At 43.8% G+C, this 20,749-nt stretch overlaps 1 protein-coding gene across 1 annotated transcript in view; it reads right to left on the bottom strand.

Moving 5' to 3' along the window:
• Positions 1-1,058: 1,058 nt before the first annotated feature.
• The window catches only part of LOC122774666 (DNA-binding protein SATB1), a 64,853-nt gene continuing 45,162 nt past the window's right edge, over positions 1,059-20,749 (bottom strand). The window contains 5 exon segments of the mRNA XM_044034135.1: positions 1,059-1,193; positions 4,893-5,063; positions 6,307-6,378; positions 10,649-10,861; positions 15,890-16,401. Coding sequence (XP_043890070.1) covers positions 1,059-1,193; positions 4,893-5,063; positions 6,307-6,378; positions 10,649-10,861; positions 15,890-16,401 — 1,103 coding nt within the window.

Here is a 20,749-nt window from a genome sequence, read left to right as displayed (position 1 = left end):
TAGAGTCACTGCTCTATAGTTACTACTCTGGCAGTAAAAGTGTGATTGAAATGCAACATTGAATACATGAGAGGAGGAGGAGGAGGAGGAGGATGGGAGATGGGGCAGTTAAGGGCTGGCAGAGGCCTGCTGTGGTTACGAGCCCTGAGAGAGGACGGGATGGCGTCGGTCCAGGAACAAACCGCCCTCCCTAACTCAAAAAAACAAAAAAACAAAAACACCCACACATCGACACCAACGGGCGTTGAAATCTGCCTGCACATGATTTACCTGTTCCATTCACACTCACTCTCCTTCCTCTCTTAAACCTTGTGATCTGGGATGCAAATCGGCTCCATGTACGTATCCATACGAGTCACTTTTTATTTATTAATGACGACATTTTAAGACAAAAACAGCCTGTGTGTCACGTGACTGTTCAGGAACACGGCACGTGAATGTTTACTACGTTTTAGAAAGTGAGACTAAATAGCTAATAGTCGAGATGTGTCTAACAATTTTGCCCAGAAAAATGCAGCCTTAGTGTTTTCAAACAGTATTTTTTCAACTTCTCCATTTTGGGCCTCTAAAACGCTGAGTCATGGCACTTTTCTACGACACAGTTATAGCATGACTTGGCTCTACGTGGTACCTCCTGCTTTATGTGACGTCGACAGAATTACCGCACTTTCTAAAAGCAAAACCATGCTAAAAAGGCTAAAAAATAAAGCAAAACAAAGGTACATTAAGGCGCTTATAAAACACATGTAACCCAAAATGACAGGAAACAGTCGTTTCTAACTTAACTTAAGTGGCAGTTTGGTCTTTGGAAAACTGAGTCGAGTAGAACCGAGTAGATCGAGAAGTAAAAGCACCATGAAAGCATCTGCAGCAGAATTGGTGTGTTTTTTAAAGAAAACAGTTGAGTGTATTTGATGTATCCTGAGTACGCAAACGTATACGAGCGGTACCAATGACCCTGTGGTCACCTTATCTTGATTCCTGGGAAACCCTGAGCTGAGCTTCCGAGGCAGAGGTGATGATGAGGCCTCTTCTCCACCCCTCCCCTTCCTCCCTAATTACTTCCCTGGACCCCATATGGGCATCCAGCCAGCTGAGCCATCCTCCACCACAGTCACCAAGTGCTGGCATGGTACCGGAGCTCCTCGGATGGTGGTTGTTTTACAACCCCCGCCCTCTGTGTAGCTGGGACGCTTTTGTGACACGTTTAAACGCTTTTGTTTAAATAAACATTTGCTTTTCATACATTTCAGAAGAATATAAATGAGAATATTTTCATTCATATGTGAAATAATTCCATGGATGTTGAAGATAACTAAAATATGCCTATTATTTTTACTACATGACCACATTTATGTATTTTATAAATAAATGAAGACTGCATTTATGCAGGTGTTATTAAGGAAATGTGAAGTTAAAGGCTTCTAAATGACTATATATTTTTCTACAACTGACTTTAGACACTATTTTGTAAACAGGCGAGCGCGAAACAACTGCTCCATTGTATGATTGCCATTATCTTTTCTGCCAGTTTTTACTTCTCATTTCCACGATATTCACTTTGCTTGTTTTTCTTTGGACCGAAATCCAACAATATCCATTTTACGTTGATAAAAAAGCGGCAGATTCTCACATTTCAGAGGCAGTAAATGGCCGGGGTTTTTTTTTTTACTCTCTCTCTCTCAAAATCAAATTACTAATTAAAAAAAAATTGCTTCCATTTTTATAACCTGACAATCAAGTTTTTTTTATCAATTATACGACAGATCGCTGCAGCTCTTTCTGCGGAACAACGTAAAATGTGTGTTTGTTGTGAGTGTCGGTGACGTGATAATCTGTGTATGTACGGGAAAATACAGCTGGTGGATTAGATTATCAGTCTTCACTCTGAGTAATAACAAAACAGATATTTTAAGGATACTGTAAGTGAATCCCGGGTGCTGCAGCGTCTGGTTTTCGGGGGAGGTGGGGGGGTTCAGAGGTGACGGCGGCGGTGGAGGAGCGGTCGCCGGCCTGGCAGCGCCGGGTAGATGTGGCAACGCCGGCTGGGTAGTAAGGGGGGAGACCAGCTGCCCGGGGAGCGCCCATTACGAGATGGAGCCAGAGATAAGTGCTCTCCCAGGCCCCCTTTCACAGGCATAATTAGCACACTTCTTATCTGCTGCTCAATTCACATTCACACTCGTCTGCCATGAATGGAACGTGAAAGAGAGGCAGAAAAAAAAAAAAGAATCGAGGAGGAGGAGGAGGTGAAACGACGTCGAGAGGCAGAGGGGGCAAGACGGAGAGAGACTGAGAGGAAGAAGAAGAAGAAGAAGAAGGAGGCACGGTGTGGAAACCTGTTCCCACACAAACCTTCATTTACCACTGCCTCACCCCCCTCCTCACCCACCCCCTGTCTCTCTTTCTCCAGCGTTTTCCAAGGAGTCTTTGAACTCTTGAACAAAAACAGTGGTTTGTGCATCAAACTGCAATTTGGTAAAACAAAGCTATCTGAGGCTATAATCATCCTAATCAGCAAGAAAAAAATAAAGCCTTTGCAGATATTTCCAGATTATTCCGCCCTTGGTGATCTATTCCCCCCCACCCCCCACCACAACCACCACCATCATCATCATCGTCATGCACGATTGTGGAAAAACTCGGTCTCAAATAGAGACACGAAAACCTGTAATAAAAGCTCCTCGGTGCTTCATTTTTAAATTGCTTTTAATAAAGACTTAAACTGATAGTGTGTGTGTTTGTCTTTCACACACACACACACACACACACACACACACACAGGCGTACATTGTGTGAGCTCGCTGCTCTCTGGGAGAAGATAACAGGGGCCCTCATCGGCCGCGCTGAGCTCATATAAACAGGTTTGTTTGGTGTTGAAACAGTGTGGACTGTTAAAGCCCCCAAAAAACCCATAATAAAAGCAGACATGTGTCATTATGACAGAGCAGTGACTGCGCCGACGCACGGACGTGGACAGATTTTCCGTCTTCTTTCCATTTTGATGATTTCTGTAGAGTTTCAACACTTTTATGTTGCAGTGCCCCCTGGAAAACACTCCCCCAGGATCATGGACGAGGTTTTCAGATGCCGAATGACGCCGAATAAGTCACGATAAAAGACGACTGTTTTGTTTTAAACGCAGGTGTCTGTTACCTTCACGTCTTACAGGAGCTTTTTCTTCACACCTAATAGTCACGTTGTGGCCAAAAAGAACCGATCAGTCTGACTGTTAATCGCGTGACTCTCAAACTTCAAACTTGGCAGGTGACATACTACGGTGTGGGCAGTGCCGACTTTCACGTTGTTTGGATAAGAAATGCAAAAGATATCGGTAGAAATGCGACAGAGTGCAGAATTTACATGTGTTCTAAGTTCAGGTGTCACTTTAGAGGCTGTCACCTTCATAAGCAGAGATGGGGAAACTTTGACTCATCTTCAAGGAGCTTCTCCTTCACATTGTGGCCAAAAACAACCAAACAGGAAGAGAATATGTGTAATTGTGCCATATTTTCCAAGGAACGGCCACCTGTCTGTTAACCACATAACTGTCCAACAAATCACTTGACAGGCTTCAAACTTGGCAGGTGACATACTACGGTGTGGGCAGTGCCGACTTTCATGTTGTTTGGATAAGAAATGCAAAAGATATCGGTAGAAATGCGACAGAGTGCAGAATTTACGTGTGTTCTAAGTTCAGGTGTCACTTTCGAGGCTGTCACCTTCATAAGCAGAGGTGGGGAAACTTTGACTCATCTTCAAGGAGCTTCTCCTTCACATTGTGGCCAAAAACAACCAAACAGGAAGACAATATGTCTAAGTGTGCCATATTTTCCAAGGAACGGCCACCTGTCTGTTAACCACATAACTGTCCAACGAATCACCTGACAGGCTTCAAACTTGGCAGGTGACATACTAAGAGCACCGGTGTGTGTAGTTCCAACTTTGACATTGTTTGGATAAGATATGGAAGAGATATCAGCAGAAATGCGACAGGTAGATTGCCTAAAGCGCCAAATTTTACCACAGAGTGCAGAATTGACATGTTTTCAAATGAAAATGGAGTCGTATCAATACAAAAATGTTATTTATGCATCAGATCTGCCAAAACAAGAGGCCTTCACCTTTGCAATCTGAGCTTAGGAAACTGGTCCACTAAAAAAGCTTTCCCTTCACATTGTGGCCAAGTGTCTTGGTTCTCTATGAATACAAGGAACGTCTGTCTGTCTGACTGTTAATCACATAACTGTCCAATGGGTCACTTGACAAGCTTCAAACTTGGTAGGTGACTTCCTAAGGGCACCAGTGTGACGTTGTTTGGATAAGAAATACAAGAGACATCAGTAGAAATGCGACAGATATTTTGCTTAAAGTGCCAACTTCTGCCACAGAGTGTACAGAGTAGTATGAATATGAAAATCCACCCAAACATGTTTTTTATACATCAAATCTGCCAAAAACATCTCTGTTTTTTAAACTCAGGTGTCACTTTAGACGCTGTCACCTTCACAAACAGAGCTTGGGTAACTTTGGACGTCTTACAGGAGCTTTTCCTTCAAAGAGAGCCAATCAGGAAGTGAATATTTTTAATCATCGTTTCAGAAGGCCTCTGTTTTTGCCTGTCTGTCTCTAACTGCAGCCCTGGAGTTTTCAAACTAAAACAGTGTCCCCGGTATTTACAAAAGGGCTCGAAAACGCCGCTTCTGCTGCCTCTCGTACAGCGCACAGAGTGTTTGCCTTTACAAATCAAATAAAAGTGATAAAAAAAGGTTTTTTAAGCATAGAATTTGCTGAAAACTTCAGAAACAGAGCCTGAGAAAACTTAAAGGAGCTTTTGAACTTTTTTTGACAGCAAACAGTCGAGTTATTGTGGACAAAAGGTTTTCTCTCGCTGTGTGTCTTGGTACCTGGCTCTTGGAGGCGGCCACCTTGGCGAACAGAGCCTGGGAAACCTTGGCCCTCTTCATCTCCTGCTGGATCTCGTCGTAGATGGTGGAGTTGATGTTGAGGATGCAGCTCTCCGTCTTCCCGTTCCACTCGCTCGGCAGAGGCGACGGCTTCACCTTCAACCACAGAAAACAGTTAGTTAATAAATAAATGCACGTTTTCCTACTTAAATCTATTTAAGTTGTGACTTAATGCATGTAACACAATCTTTATTAATTATAATTCGTTCTGACGCTGCATCAGGTATAATATAAACACAAACAAAAAAAGCTTTATTAGACTTTAATCTAGTTATCAAAGTATCAAAACAAGTTATTATTAATACCTAATAATAATCTTTGTAGGAGCTTAAAATAAAAAAAAGCATTGCATGCGTGTGTTTATGTTTGTTTTAAGTTAAAACGGAAACATTAGCCTCACACTTGGATTTCAAATGTCGCTCTTATCAGTGTTTTTGTTTCCTGCTTCACAAACATGTAAACAGAGAAGAGCATGCTGGGAAATTATGATAAACTCTCAAATGTGCATGGTCTGTAGCCGTTTTTAGGGGTTTCCAGGCTTTAAAATTCAGATTTTCTTAAATTACTCGCATGAAATGAAGTTGCGTCTCGAGGAAATGTCTGGTTTACCCGCTCAAAAATAAAAAAGGCAGTTAAAAAAAGATTTTGTCATGATTTATGATGTGAATTTGGGCCAAGATTATTTAAAAAGTGGGTCCTCGTACAAACCTTATAAGCACATTTCTGACTCATTTTTAAATGGATAAACCACACATGACTGATCAGTAACTCAGAACTTCATTTTGTTAAAGTATACTTCTATTTTGTAGTAGTACAAATACACGACTTATTCGATTAATCGATTGCAAAGTTAATTGCCATGTTTATAATCGATTTTTTCACCTTCTTAAATGTGAATATTGTCTGGTTCCTTTGCTCCGTGTAACAAAGAAAGATTCAATTTGGTTTGTGGACAAAAAAAGACTTTTGAGAATCATTATTTTGAATTTTCTGACATTTTATGGACCAAACACCAAGATAATAATCACCAGATTCATTCAGATTATTTTCTAGATTAATCAGGTAATCGTTAGGTAAATAAAATGTCAGAAAACTACGATCAGTGTGTCACAAAACTCAAAATAATGACGTTCTCAAACATCAGTCAGTTTTAAAGGTTTATTTTGCAAAAACTGGGCAAAGAAACTAAGAAATATTCACATTTAAGACGCTGAAAAACCAGAGAACTTGTGAAAAACAGCTGATAATGCAGCCCTATGTGAATGTTACTGCTCTAAAGTCATGTGTGAGTAGAGTGCGGTGCTGGAGTGGAGTGGAGCCGGTGCCGTGTTTTGCTCACAGGGGAAATGCCCACAGGGATCCGGGGATTCCAGTCCTCCGGCCTGACGCTGTTGCAGTCCTCCCGCCGGGGCTGAGGAGCAAACACACAACAACACACAACCATGATTGTTCACACTCACAGGAACTTATACATGTATACCCACATCTATACATATATATATATATGAAGAAATAAATAGATAGAGGGGGGGGTGGATCTGGCACAGCCTACACACACTCCATGAATGTGAACCACTTGAATGTGTTGTCGGAGAGACGCTATTATCCCCCGCGTCAAGGCGGTGATTAAAAAATAAATGCCAGTCACATGAAATCAAATCATCGTCATTGAGCGTCTTGTTGCGTCTTGACAAAAAATCCTTTTGACGACGGAACAAGTACCCTAATAAAAGCATTACCCGAGAGCCATTAGCATATGAATCATTCCATACCAGCCCCAAAAAAAGCAGACGTCGTCACGCGGGGGCAAATAAACCGTAATAACCCCAACAGATACTGACTAGTCTGACATGAAAAGAGCACATATGTGTATACATATATATATATATATGTTTATATGTATGAAATCCTCCGTGATAGAAACATTACCGACACGTTTACGCAAGCAAACTTTGCATTAGCCGTAATTACGTGACGGTTTGTGCAGTTTCTGAAAGCGGAGAAGTTGCACGTCAAAGTCAAACGTGTGGTTATTACGGTAATTTCACTGCAGGAAGCCGGAGATTCTGCGTCTCTGTCGCCAGAGAGGTTGGACAAAACGTCTGTACATAGTTTCCATGTTTTTGGACATTTGAGACACATTTGAGACATTAAAACTGAACCAAATGTTTTTAAATATGTTTTTTTACGGTTTCATATTTCAAATTTAACAACTATAGCAATACAACTACAGCATTTTTTCTAAATAAAACACTTACAATTGTGAATATACTATTTCAACATGCAGTAAAACTGTAAATAACTGCCAGATATTGAAAGTTATTCTGGGAAAAATAAGCAAAAAAAAGTCCAAATGTTGAAAGGTTGTGCCAATTCGTTTGGGGACCGCAAATAAATCTCCCATGACCCTTCTGTGGGTCCCGACCCCCACTCTGGGAGATCCAAAGTCTACGGTAATTTCACTTGCGCCACTGCAGGAAGTGGGGAGAGTTTTTTAGAGGCCTGTTTTTGCAACATTGAGAGAAAATATGTTTTTTACTGTTTACAAAAATCTGGTGTTTGTGTACAACTACAGAGTTTCCCCTCAATTAAACGTCTCGTTTTCCCTTCATTTTAAATTCTTAACGCACTATTTTAACGCGCAGTCGTCGCTGGAACGTGTCTCCGAGCCTTTCACGCTTTTCATTTTCCTCTTGTTTTTCGTGACGTCGTCGCGGGGCCATGTCGAGCTAATTGTCAAGGCTGGGACGTGCACTCACTGGCTTTGTGGTGGTGGGAGGAGGGTGAGGAGGAGGAGAGAGAGAGAGAGAGAGAGAGAGAGTGAGTGGAGGCGACCCATGAGTAACACGTGATAGAAACATACCTCTGCATCTGTTTTTATGAGGCCAATAAAAACGCTCCTCTGTCTCTGGCTCAATTGCCACCCTGGCTGATTTATGTGCTTAAATTCACACCGCATTGCTCCATCGGAGAGGCTGGCAGATGGCCAGTGTGTGTGTGTGTGTGTGTGTGTGTGTGTGTGTGTGTGTGTGTGTGAGAACTGCTTCAACTAGGAACAGGTCTGACGTGATAAATGTCTGACATGATAAATGTTAATGGGTTAAAGTCATACAGGTAAAGGTATACTGGGCCTCCAGATATTCTTGCGGCTTCTCTTTTCTTTTCTTTTCTCCCCCTCCTGTTTTTGATCATGTATGAAATAAATACTACACGACATAAAAAAAAACCCCGTACAGTATTATTTACTGTTTGAACGGGGGGAGAATTTATATGTGGTTTTGTTGTGTATCAGCGCGACAAGAGTCTGGCGGCGCGATATATAAAAGCCTCCTTTTGTTCCCGCGGATCACCTGATCGCGCCTCTGCTCCGCTGCTAATGCTAATAAAAGCATTAACACTGGGTTATTCATCCGTCTGATCTCATCTCGGTCATGCGTTCACACGACCTGTGGTTGTAAAGGCGGGCTGTGAAGTGCGACGTCGTCCTGCCTGAATGAGACTCTTTAAATCTGGGTGGGCCGGCATTTTTCATCGGTCTTTCCAGACAAAAACACGACAGAAAGGGACTCGTCACCTCACAACACTCTGCTGACCGCACTGAGAATAATGTTGTCATGTCAGTTACAACATCTCTTAAATCTGCTCCACACTGGCGGGTTTTTAATAAAAAATTGATCGGACTTGATCGTAGGAGAACACAGATCCCGAGAAAGCAAAGACTAGACGATCCAGATCCAGTCAAGACACCGGGACCACACACCCTAGGAGATTCCAGGGATTTGGGATCTCACGGAAACCCGCGTGAAATAACGTGATTTCAGAATATAAACAGAAAATGGAGACGCAAAAAAAAACCAAAACTGTGGATGAAGTCACGGCTAACAAGCAAGTTACGGTTCTAAACTAAAGTTCGTAACGTCTGTTTCCCGGTCCACTCGCTCTCATTGATTATTACGTGGTTCTGGTCACGCCCCCCATCGCTGTTTAAAGTCGTAAAATATCAAACATGTTTAATCCTTGCAGTTTGGAACAAAATCCCTCACCCGACAGGATAATTTGGCCGGATAATCTGATCATATCATCCTAAAATCAGAAGACACCCACGATTTTCCAGAGTGCCAGATCGGGACCAATATCTGGACAATTGTCTTCCCGTGTGGGGCGGGGCTTCAGGCAACTTTCCCGATACATTTTTTTTCCTTTTCGCTCTTAAAAAGCTCAGGAAGCTGGAGAATCAACGCCGTTTTAGCATCGTTTTTGGACATTGAGACAAAGACTCAAACATATATGCCAGATATTGATAGTTATTCTGGAAAATGGGCAAAAGCACTTACTAACTTTTATGGTTAAAATAGGCACAAAAAAGTCCAGACGTACACGTGTTAAAGGGTTAAAGGTTTGAAAGGTTCTGACTATTTGTTTGGGGACCCCAATGAAATCTCCCGTGACCCTTCTGTGGGTCCCGACCCCCACTTTGGGAGATCCACACTTAACTGGTGGAAAGTTTCTAACTTTAAACAAAAGAAATGTGATTTGCAGCGAGAATAAAGTGGTCGTGGAGCGATTTTAAAACAAATATGGACATGATTATGTTTGCTCTCTTATGGAGCTTCAGTCGTCTGTTAATGCTGCCGGATGCAAAGGAAAAGGTCAAAATTAGCACAAATATCACTACCACTCACCTGTGTGAGTGAGTGTGTGTGTGTGGGAGCAGCTGTGAGGCGTTCAGGGACACACGGCGTCTGCACAGTCATGCACCGTGAGCCGGAATGTACTGTATTTCCCCGACATGTTTGCAGACAGGTCGCGCACACGCGCGCACAATGGGAGAGGGAATGTGCGGCATGTTGCCAGACAACGTGCTGCGGGGGCGGAGCTGCGGGGGCGGGGCCGCCGTGCACTCACAGGTAAACACACACAGTGTACTGTACTTATGAGTACATATGAGTTTGTTTGTGCAGGACATTTAGTTTTTCCCCCACTCGTCATCAAGGGGCCCGCTCTGTTACATGTTGTGTTGTTGTTGTTGTTGTGTTATGATCAACCGTAAACCACGCTACGCCAACTGTTCAAGGGACGTTTTCTACGAGGGCTGCAACAAGTTATTTTAAGGATGTCTTTGCCAATATCTTGAGATTATTTACGACAGGGTTCCCCGCACCTTGGTTGACATCAAATTCAAGGACTTTCCAGGACCCACTTCAGAGAATCAGGACTAAAATGACCGATATCGGGATCGTGAGACACTCGAGTTTGTGATAACGTTATGGTATCAAACATGAAAAAGTGGTATCGGAGTCATTGTGGCAAGAAATGTTTCCTATCGTCCCACGACTGACTCGTCGAAACGAGCGCCTACGCTGGGAAAAAAACTTCCACGATCCGGTATTTCCCTTCTTTGCTCCGTAAACGCGACATCTTTGTATCAAGATTGTAGTCTAAATATAAATGCCAGGCCTGTATGTGGCGCTGTGACGCTGCCACAGAAACACGACAAGGACAGAGGAAGACACAAGAAGAACGATTGTTTTGGGACTTTAGAGCTCAGAAATCGCTGTTCCCCTCTGTGAAGACATCCTGCTGTACTTCCTGTCGTTGCACAAGTCCTTCCTCTCGGAAACTCAAAAACCCTGCGTGTTATAAATGAATAACCGTGGAGAGAGAAGTCAAACGTGTCTAACCTGGACAGGGCGGCTGGGCGGAGTGCTGATGAGCGGAGCGGAGCCCATGGCGGAGGCGGCTGTCAGGCTGCGCTCCCTCTCCTCCTGATAGATGCGGTCTCGCTCGGCCTCGGGCAGCTGCAGGAAGTTCTGCATGGCGCGCAGGTTGACCAGCAGCGACTGGGACGCCGTCTTAGGGTCCTCCTCTTTGCGCAGGATCTCGGACAGCAGCCCCTGCAGCAACGGACGAGGGAGGAGGGAGGGAGGAGAGTTGGTGAGATGGAGACGGCCGGGTGCAGAAAAAAAAAAAAGGTCCACAGCTCCCGGGATGACGGGCATCAGAGGAGCGAGCAAGAATCAGCACATTAAGAGGATTCTTAAATAAGACAGTAAAAGAGCCATAAGAGTAAATGAAGACGCTAATGACACTGGAGATGTGACTGTCTTACACCCACTTACACTCTCAACTAATAAAGCCTTTCAGGGACTCCATATTTACTCCTCTTTTTTTTGCTGGGGAAGAAGAAGAAGGTGGAGTCGGAGGGCTTTCAGCGACCAAGCGGGAACGCCGAGTCAGCAGACAGTTTAGGACAGTCGGTCATGCTACCATTCAGTCTGGCTGTCAGATCATCATTTTCATCACCAAAATGAAATGTTTTTGTTTGCCTATTTCTGCCGTTATCCGGTCGCTGTCTCCTCCTACTTTTCACAGCTTGTTTCTGCGACCAATGCTTTTAAAATAAAAAGTATTTGATTGGAAATGCGGAGTCAGCGATTCCCAGCTATGGTTTTCCTGTTTCCGCCATTCAGTTTTATTCCTGCTCTTTATACTTTCTAAAATATTCTACTTCTTTTTCCAAATTTTAGACGTTCCTATTTGCTATGTATGCTATTTTAAAACATTTAAATCTGGATATGAACTGTTGGAAAAATGACCAGGCAAAAGACCACGATTAAAATCATAATAATGACTCAGCATTCCCAGCAAACGATCCAGAGGAATTACTGAACATCATGACTCGGCATTTTAACTCTAATTTGTAGTTAGGAACCCAAAGAGACGTTTGTCAGGAACAGGAGACGAAGAAAGAAATGTTGGTCATCGCTGACTCAGCATTTCATCAACAAACGTCGGAGGTTCCCGACATTCCCAAAAAAAACACAAGTTCCAATTTAAAGAACCACTCTTTCATGTCTGATACTGATACGACTTCTTACGATGACTCATCACGTTATCTAACAATAAAGTCCACGGAGGTCACATGATCACTGCGGCGTGGCAGGCGTGTGCATTCCTCACTCACATTCCTGTCACATGACGTCGGCGTCTGTCCTCAGTGAAGCATTTATGTAATATTCGTTTCTCGTGTGTGTGAGTGTGTGTGCGATACGTGATCCCTCGATCTTTACCGATACCTCGACTCGACAGATTTTCTTCTTCTGGCCGCAGCAGTTTCTCTCCGATCTTGGACGTTTTCTCGGATGCCGTGCGTACGTACGCGTGCGCACGCGCGTCACTCGGCATAAAGAGCCCTCGGCGCCGCTTTCCCCTCACTTGCCTGCGATCTTGTATGGGCGAGCAATCAGCGCGTCCTCTGTTTACTTTTCAATAGCGCCTCAATTCCGTCATTATGAGGCGGCGGTGACTCCATTATCGGAGACGCGTGATTGGGCCTTTTCATCAGCTCTTGGCCACACACTGTGCTAACCATCACGCTGCTTCTCTCGCTATCAATAGGTGTGATTTGGTAATCAAACAAGGTGATGGAGCAAACGTGGAGGTTTTTTTTTTTTATTTGTCTCTTTTATGCGAGGAGCTCTGTGTGTGTGTGTGTGTGGGGGGGGGCAGAAAATGAGTAATGCTGCAAATATGTGCTTGATGTCACTGGAGTGGCTATTAAAAACGTATGCGAGCGCGTGTGTCACGCTTCGCTGGGCGGGTTTGTGGCGTTCAGACGAGTGTGGACAGATTCGCAGACAGACGTTTTTACGATGAGGGGAGACTGTGCACTTGATATACTGTACGTCAAGTGCAGAGCTTAGTATTCAGGGAACAGATTAGTGGCTCTTCTTTATGTGTGTGTGTGTGTGTGTGTGTGTGTGTCTGCATTCTTCAGCTGCGAGTGTGTGCTTATCTGTCTTTGCCATCAACGCCACACTGTGTTGTCTATCTGTGGGTCAATCAGTTTCCTCTCCACCTCGTGCACTGCACCTGACAACACTAGCACCAGCACCAGGACCAGCACCAGCACCAGCACCAGCACCCCCCCGTCAACACAACACGACGACTAATTCACATTCATGTTCCTCAACAAAGACATTAACCCTAACCCTGAATCTGCCAGCGATTTTGATTTATCCCGGCAGACGCGTGTGGCCAAGGACGGCGCTTCAGAATCTCTTTGGGAACCAATCACAAACTGGGGGCGGGGTTAGCGCGCCGTAGAGCAACGCGGCGGCCACCGAAGAAGGCCAGCGCTCCTGGAGAAGATTGGTCCGATTGCTAACGGAGGCATTATGACCTTTGACCCCTGATCTGTTGGTCACATGTCGGAACACCTTTTTCCAGACGTCATGCAGTCCGGTGTAAACCAGGCTCATCTACATCTGCGGCGACGTGAGAATGAAAAACATAAGATATCAGTTTCACTAAATGAGCTGTACGTGTGAAAGTCGACCGATCAAAAGTTCCTAGATTAAATAATTCCTATAAATCTGGACACTGGGAATGCCAAGTCAGCAGATTTTGTTATTCATTAGGACGACACTGGTCAACAATTCACGCTCGGCTCGTTTAACACATTCCTGATACTAGTATTTTTTTTAATGCTCTTTATAGACTTTTTGGAAAAGATTGGGAAGTTACTGTTTCTGCCATTTTTGGCGTTATTTCCTCCAACTTTTTTTTTTTTTTTTACAGCCAATTTTAAAAATACATACAATTAAATTGAATGTTCCACTCGTTCAGCACATTCCTGCAATCATTCAATTATTTTTTTTCTGATATTTATACTTTTCGCCGAAGAGCAGCAGCTGTCTTTGGATTCAACTGTTGCTTCCACTTAACAGTATTTTAATGTACTATTGTCTGTTTTTGGCTCTTTTAGTTTCTTTATGTACAACACTTTTTTTTTAAAGTGCTTTAGAAATACAGTTGGATTGGATTTTCATCCAGATCATTGGTCCGATTGGTTAGCGTTAGCCAGGCTACCCTTAACTTTTAACCCTTAACCCTAAAACCAAATCTTCAGGCCGTTGGTGGTGTGACAGAATATCTTCACTTTCACAAAATGTCCTAATTTCCTCGGGCTGTTTTTGAATAAATATCGAATTAGCGATTATTTTGACAGGAATTGCGATATCAGAGGGAACGGTCAATTCTTTACATCACTATTCTCATTTTCCATTCGAGAAACATACTTAAAATAAGGCAAAGACAATTCATTCATCTAAAAATGACATTTTGACACACACTGAATCTTTAAAACCTCCTGCCATTCAAAAAACACACACACACACACAGACTCCGCCTTGACTTCCATTCATTCCAACAACCAAACCGAAGCCAAACCACTCTCCTTAACCTGAACCACAATCCAAATCTTGGCCCTAAACTTAACCAGTCGCTAAGAAAATTAGCTTCTGCCTCAACAGGACCAGGTTTCGGTCTCCATGAGGACTACTAGTCCTGACAGGGTCGGTGTTTATGCCAGAAAAAAACGGTCCTAAAGAGGCAGCAAACACACACACACACACACACACACACACTGTATACACTCATTGATCCCTATCAGTTTCTTGCTTTTCCATCTTTTTCATACGCGCTGGCGTCAGAATGAATGGAGTCTTAATGAGGTTTGCTGTCACCTCCTTTCAACCCCCTCTAATACGCGCCGTACATCTTCAGCCATTATCGCTCTCTTTGCTGTGTGTGTGTGTGTGTGTGTGTGTGTGTGTGTGTGATGTTTTGGCAGAGGGAACGCACACACCGTGACCCAGCCTGGGTCTCTCTCCTCTCCACGTGGCAGCCTGCCAACTGTCTTCAAGTACAGTAGAAGTGCAGGATCACTGGAGTGTTTGGAGAATTATGAATAAGATATCAGACCACGTGCGGAAACATAAGCGGACGCAGACACTTGTGTTGATGTGTCATTCGCTGTGAGGACGGGACGTCTTTTCTGTGTTTTCTGGTTGTCGTCGTCGTCTCTGGTGATGTTTTTGTGTTTGTTGCAAATCATGTTTTGTTCTTTTTTTCTTATTTTTTATTCAACTGTTGACTTTTCCCAAACAGAGATATTATTCTCTTGATTCTTGCCCGCGGGGGGGGACGAGAGATGAAAATTAACTTATCGCCAACTTTGATGCAGCCACAAAGCTGCACACTGTCCCTGTCAACTAAACTAATAAATCTTTTAAATGTTCTCGTTGCAGTCGCTCCCTGCTCCCTTTTTACTTTTTATGATATTTTCCAAAAAGGTAGTGTTTATACACAACACACACACAAAAAAAACCCTTTTATTACTTTGTGAATTTTTTTTTTTTTGCGTCAGACTTGGGGGGAAATTTTTTTAAATTAAATTAACATTTAAGAAAAATAAATAAATTGAATCTTCAACTCAAACCTCAGATGATGCAAAATAATTCCCACACTGATAATTTGGTCGGGGTTTGGAGCTAATTTTACTTTATTTATGATCAATGAATCCGTCAGCCGCACTGCGATTGATCGATAAAACCAATAAAAACGTGTTAAACGGAGCAAATGTCCACATTTAAGAAGCTGAAAGTTCAAGTTAGTTTTTATTAATCCCCTTAGGGTAAGTATTCCTCTGCATTTTGACCCATCCTAGAATTAGGAGCAGTGGGCTGCCACACTGAGTGGGGAGCATTGGGTACCTTGCTCAGGGGTACCCCAGCCCTTTTTGGCCGGGTGGGGATTTGAACCGGCGACCCTCTGGTTACAAGTCAAGTTCCCTTTCCACTTGACCACGGCTGCCCAAAAAAACCCCAGTGAACTTGTTTTAATCGAAAAGTAAAACAAACTGAGTAGTTACAGATTAATAATCCATAAATCGCTGCAGCCCCAAAGCCACCGACCTGCGACATTGAACCTAATCTGATTAAAATCGGACAGTATTCGCTGCAGCCAAATCTGAGCTTCTTTATCAAAAGCACATGGAGGAGGATTAAAAAATGGGATTACACAAACATATGATGATAATAATTACTAGTGACACAAATGTGTGCGTGTTCTCTGCTCACCTGGGTTCTGTTGAAAGCCACGCGGGCGAACACGGCCTGAGAGATGCCCGCTCGCTTCAGCTCGTCCCTCACCCACTGGTAGATCTCGGACGACACCTCCGTGTTGGACGCCACCTGCGGCTCCATGGGCTTGTTGTGCGAGCTGCGGCTGACGGGCGGGTGGTTGAGGTACTGCTGCGACAGCGACTGCTGCGCCAGCAGCCGGTTCACCGCGTACTGCTGGTTGAGGATCTGCGCCATCACCAGCTGCTGGTTGACCAGCTGCGGGCTGATGGGCGTGGACACCAGGCCCGGGTGGTGCAGGCCGGGCAGCTGCGGCTGCCGGCCGCCCGTCTGCCCGCCGTGCGACGGCGGCGCGTGGGGCAGCGGCGGCACTTGCGAGGACGGCGTCTGCTCCGCCGTGCTGCCGGGGATGGGCTGCTGCTGCTGGGAGAAGCCCAGGTGGTTGTGGTTGTGGTTGTGGGTGTGGTTGGAGCTGGGCGGGGAGAGGTCAGCGAGGCTGTCGATCTCCGCTGAAACAAAACCAGAATTATTCAAGTTTCATTGAAAACTGCGGCGATAACGCTGGTGATTCAGTCTTCCTCTTTGAAACCTTTGACGGGGGCAAAAAGAACTCATCTTGTCTCAGGCCTTGGTTCTCAAACTGTGGTACGTGTACCACCAGTGGTGCGCGAGCTTCCTCTGGTGGTACTTCACACATCTCTTGTTGACTTGCAACCTAAATAAAGTGTCATCCCCTAACCTTTGTCCTAAACTCCTCTGCCTCATTAGGACCAGGTTTTGGTCTCCAAGAGGACTACTGGTCCTGACGAGGTCAGACAAAAAAAAAACACATTGAAAAACATGACTTCTACATGTTTCACTCCATATCTAACCTTACTTAATACTTTAGTTTAATATAAGATTTCACCCCCTTATGCCATGGTTCTCAATCTGTGGTATGTGTACCACCAGCGGTACGGGAGAAAAAGTGGCTTGCGGGAGAGCCATAAAAACGCTAATCTCAGAATCATGACCATCGGTTAAAAACGCTATCGTCTCTAATCACAAGCAAAGAAACAGATCTTCTCCGTATCAGATCAAATTTGAGTGAATCTGAGTGGGTCGGCGAAAACATTCCAGCTGATCAGTTTAAAAAAAAAAAGAGAAAAAGATGGCAGACGCAGATAAAAGGGCTTCATTGTGTTTGACCTGTGTCTTCCACAAGCCATGCCTTCGAAATTAAGTTCAGACCGTCTGGTTTTATCATGTGAAAAAAAGTGTGTGTGTGTGTGTGTGTGTGAGCGGCAGAGGCTCTGCAGATAAATCTCACTCTCTCTTTATATACTGAAAGTCTAAAATAAGGAACACGAGCCAACAACATGATGTTTTTAGGGGCTGGTGGTGTAAATATAAATGTAGAGGAGCAGTGAGCAGAAGAAGAATCCACCACCATCTCTGCCATTTAATGGCATTAAAAGAGATCTTTGCAGCGTCTCTTGTTGTGGGAATCGTTAAGTCCGTAATGGCTGCTGGGGAATATTTGATCACAGGTTTAAATTATGTGCTTAAAAGAGGGCGAAAACAATGATTTAGCATTCAAAGTGCTACCCACAGCGAAGTGGAGGGAGCGGCCGAGTCCACGTTTCTTTTTCCTACTTTAAGGAAATCCACATATGCCGAGCGCGATGGCAACATTAAAGCGTCATGCGAGATTGCGAAAAGCGTGAATGGCTGTTATAGTGTGTGTGTGGGGGTGTTCTTCAATAAGCTGAATTTTGTAGCAGATGAAAGATTAAGTGCATGGATGTTGTCCAAAAAAAATACCCTCAATAATCGTGTGTTTGAGCTGCTGCCTGTTTGTCAAAGTGACAGAAAAACACGCGGCCAATGCGCTTCTATTGAGTGTTTGTGGAAAACAAATGATGCGGTGTGTGTGTGTGTGTGTGTGTGTGTGTGGGGGGTTCTGGGGGTGGTGGGAAAGAAACAAAACAAAACAAAACAAAAAATCTTGGTAATAATCACATCTCTTTCCATAATCCCTGGCATTCCCTGTCTCTGATGGTATGGCGTGCCTATTCACTCATATGTGAATGTGTTGTGTGTTTTTTGGTTTTTTTTTGCATACGTGTATGTGTGTGTGTGTATGTGGAGTGCTGGGGGGCATGCTCATGACACACAAACACACACATGGAGGCATTTCCATGCAAATTGAAAAGAGAAGGGGTGACAGAAGAGCATGGCAGGCCCTGGGAGAAAAAGGCTGCCACAGAAGCGGGGAGTCCTCGTGTGGAATCCTGCCACAAAAGAGCCCCGGATTAAACACACAATGGGAATGGGATGTGGGCTGAGGGAGGGAGTGTGTGTGTGTGTGTGTGTGTGTAACAATGTGGAGAGAGGGAAAATGAGACATTCAAAGTGACCTAACTCTCTCCTGTGTTGTTACGTCAAGAGACACAGAGCTACTTTCGCTGACAGGCTGTTCAGACACAAGAGGCTGCTGCTGGTACCTGTGACCACGTAATTCTCGCTCCCTCTCGACTTCATGCTGCGTTCCAGCTGGAGACGGAAGTCGGAAATGTCCAAATTCCTAGTCGGAAGGTTTCAACTGGAAGCTTTCCAGCTCAGGAAGTCCGTGCAACCTCACGAACCCTCGCCGAGATGGCTGCCACTTTGCTACTTTTACTTTTAATTGCACTTCTGTCGTATTTGTTTGTACTCAGAAGTCGGAATTTCCCAGTTGCTAGTCGGGATTTCAACTGGAATGCATGCTCAGGTCGGATTTTCAATTCAGAAAGCCGGAGCAACCTCACAAACCTCACCAACACAGCTACCACTTGCATCAACACTGAAAACACTTTTTTCCTACTCTCGACCTTATGGTGCGTTCCAGTTGGGGTCGGAAAACAGAATTTCCAAGTTCCTAGTTGGATGTTTAAACTAGAAAGCCCCCTTAGGTCAGATTTCCAACAGAGAAAGTTGCAGCAACCTCACAAACCTCACCAAGATGGCTGCCACTTTCGTCAATAGTACTACTTTTTTCTGTTAATTGCACTTCTGTCATATTTGTTTGTACTCAGAAGTCGGAATTTCCCAGTACCTAGTTGGAAATTCAACTGGAACACCCTTCAGGTCGGATTTCCAACACAAAAAGTCAGAGCAACCTCACAAACCTCGCAAAGATGGCTGCCACTTGCATCAACAATAAAAACACTTTGCTACTTTTACTATTTATGACACTTATTCGCTTGTACTCAGAAGTCGGAATTTCCCAGTTTGTAGTCGGGCTTTCAACTGGAACACATCATCAAGCCGGATGTCCAACTCATGACTTTGTAACAACCTTGCTAACAGAATTATAAGATGACTGCCACTCGTGTCAATTGTAAAAATACTCTGCTACTTTTACTCTTAACTGCACCTTTGTTATATTTGTTTGTAGTGGGAAGTCAGAAATTCCGAGTTTCTAGTCAAAAGTTTCAACTGGAACGCCCCCTTTGGTCAGATTTCCAAATGAGAAAGTCAGAGCAACCTCACAAACCTCACCAAGATGGCTGCCACTTCCGTCAATGGTACTACTTTTTTCTGTTAATTGCACTTCTATCTTATTTGCTTCTCAGAAGTCGGAATTTCCCAGTTCCTACTTGGTCTTTCTACTGGAACAGTTCCTGAAGTCGGATGTCCAACTTTCAAAGAAAGTAGTAACAATCTCACATCCCCGACACATATGGCTGCCACTCTTCTGTAAACTTACAACTTCTTGTAGTGGGAAGTACAAATTGCCCAATTCCCAGTTGAATGTTTTAACTGGAACGCATCCTTAAGTCGGATTTCCACCTCACTAAATGGAACACGCTATGAGTTACAACCTGTCAACACATAACAGTGAAGTAAAAGAAAAGCCACATGTGACCTCGAGGCCAAATCGTTAAAAAAGGGACGGCGTGGACACACCGCCTCGCTGATTTGCACTTTATTTGACCGTGTGGGCACAGCAGACTCCAGAGGCTCTCGTGCCAGGGTTTTGTTATCTGAGGTTTGTTCTAACGCGACACATGACTCAGAGTGAGGGTGTATAAACACATCTCCAGAAGCTATCGTTGCTTCTGTGGTTTTTTATTCTTATCAGTGCCCGATTTCCTCAAATGAACAGTTTCGCAGTGAATGACATGTGATGCAAGGGTTTCATATGAATGCAGTTGACCCGGTGCCTACCATGAGTTGACTGGCACCCTTAAAGCTACAGCTGGTTATTATTATTGTTGTTGTTGTTGTTGTTATTCTCCAGCCTCTGTTTTAACTTTGTAAACAAACACGCGTAAATGTAACAATGTTTACTTTATTTGAAAACTATTAGCCCTGACTGAGGGAGCATTTGTGTGTTTACAGCAGCATTGGTGGTACGTGTACCACATCTTGAGAACCACGGCATTAGACATTTAAGGGTAAAAATAAACATCTTACAGTGACATAAAGCAGTATAATTCAGGGTTTAGGTGTTTTAAATAAGATTAGATATGCAGTGACTCGTGTTTTTAAACGTCTTCTTGAATCTGCTGCCTCTTTAGGACCTTTTTTTATGGAAAAAACACTGACCTAGTCCTCATGGAGACCAAAACCTGGTCCCAATGAGGCAGAAGCTCATTTCTGAGAAACTTGTTAAGTTTAGGACTAAGATTATGGCCCTAAAGTGAGGGATTACACTTGAGTTAGGCTGTGCTGAAGTCAAGGATAGCTGTGTTAATCTGTGTGTGTGTGTACAGGTATTACTAATGTTGTGGGGACCTAAATCTGTTTACATACTCACATTATGGGGACTTGTCTTCCTTAAGCAAGTCCTTATAATGTAAATGACTACATTTTAAGGTGCAGACATGTTTG

This window comes from Solea senegalensis, linkage group LG9 (genome assembly GCF_019176455.1).
Source record: "Solea senegalensis isolate Sse05_10M linkage group LG9, IFAPA_SoseM_1, whole genome shotgun sequence".
Taxonomy (NCBI): Eukaryota; Metazoa; Chordata; class Actinopteri; order Pleuronectiformes; family Soleidae; genus Solea; species Solea senegalensis.
This window is presented reverse-complemented; position numbering and strand designations above follow the sequence as displayed.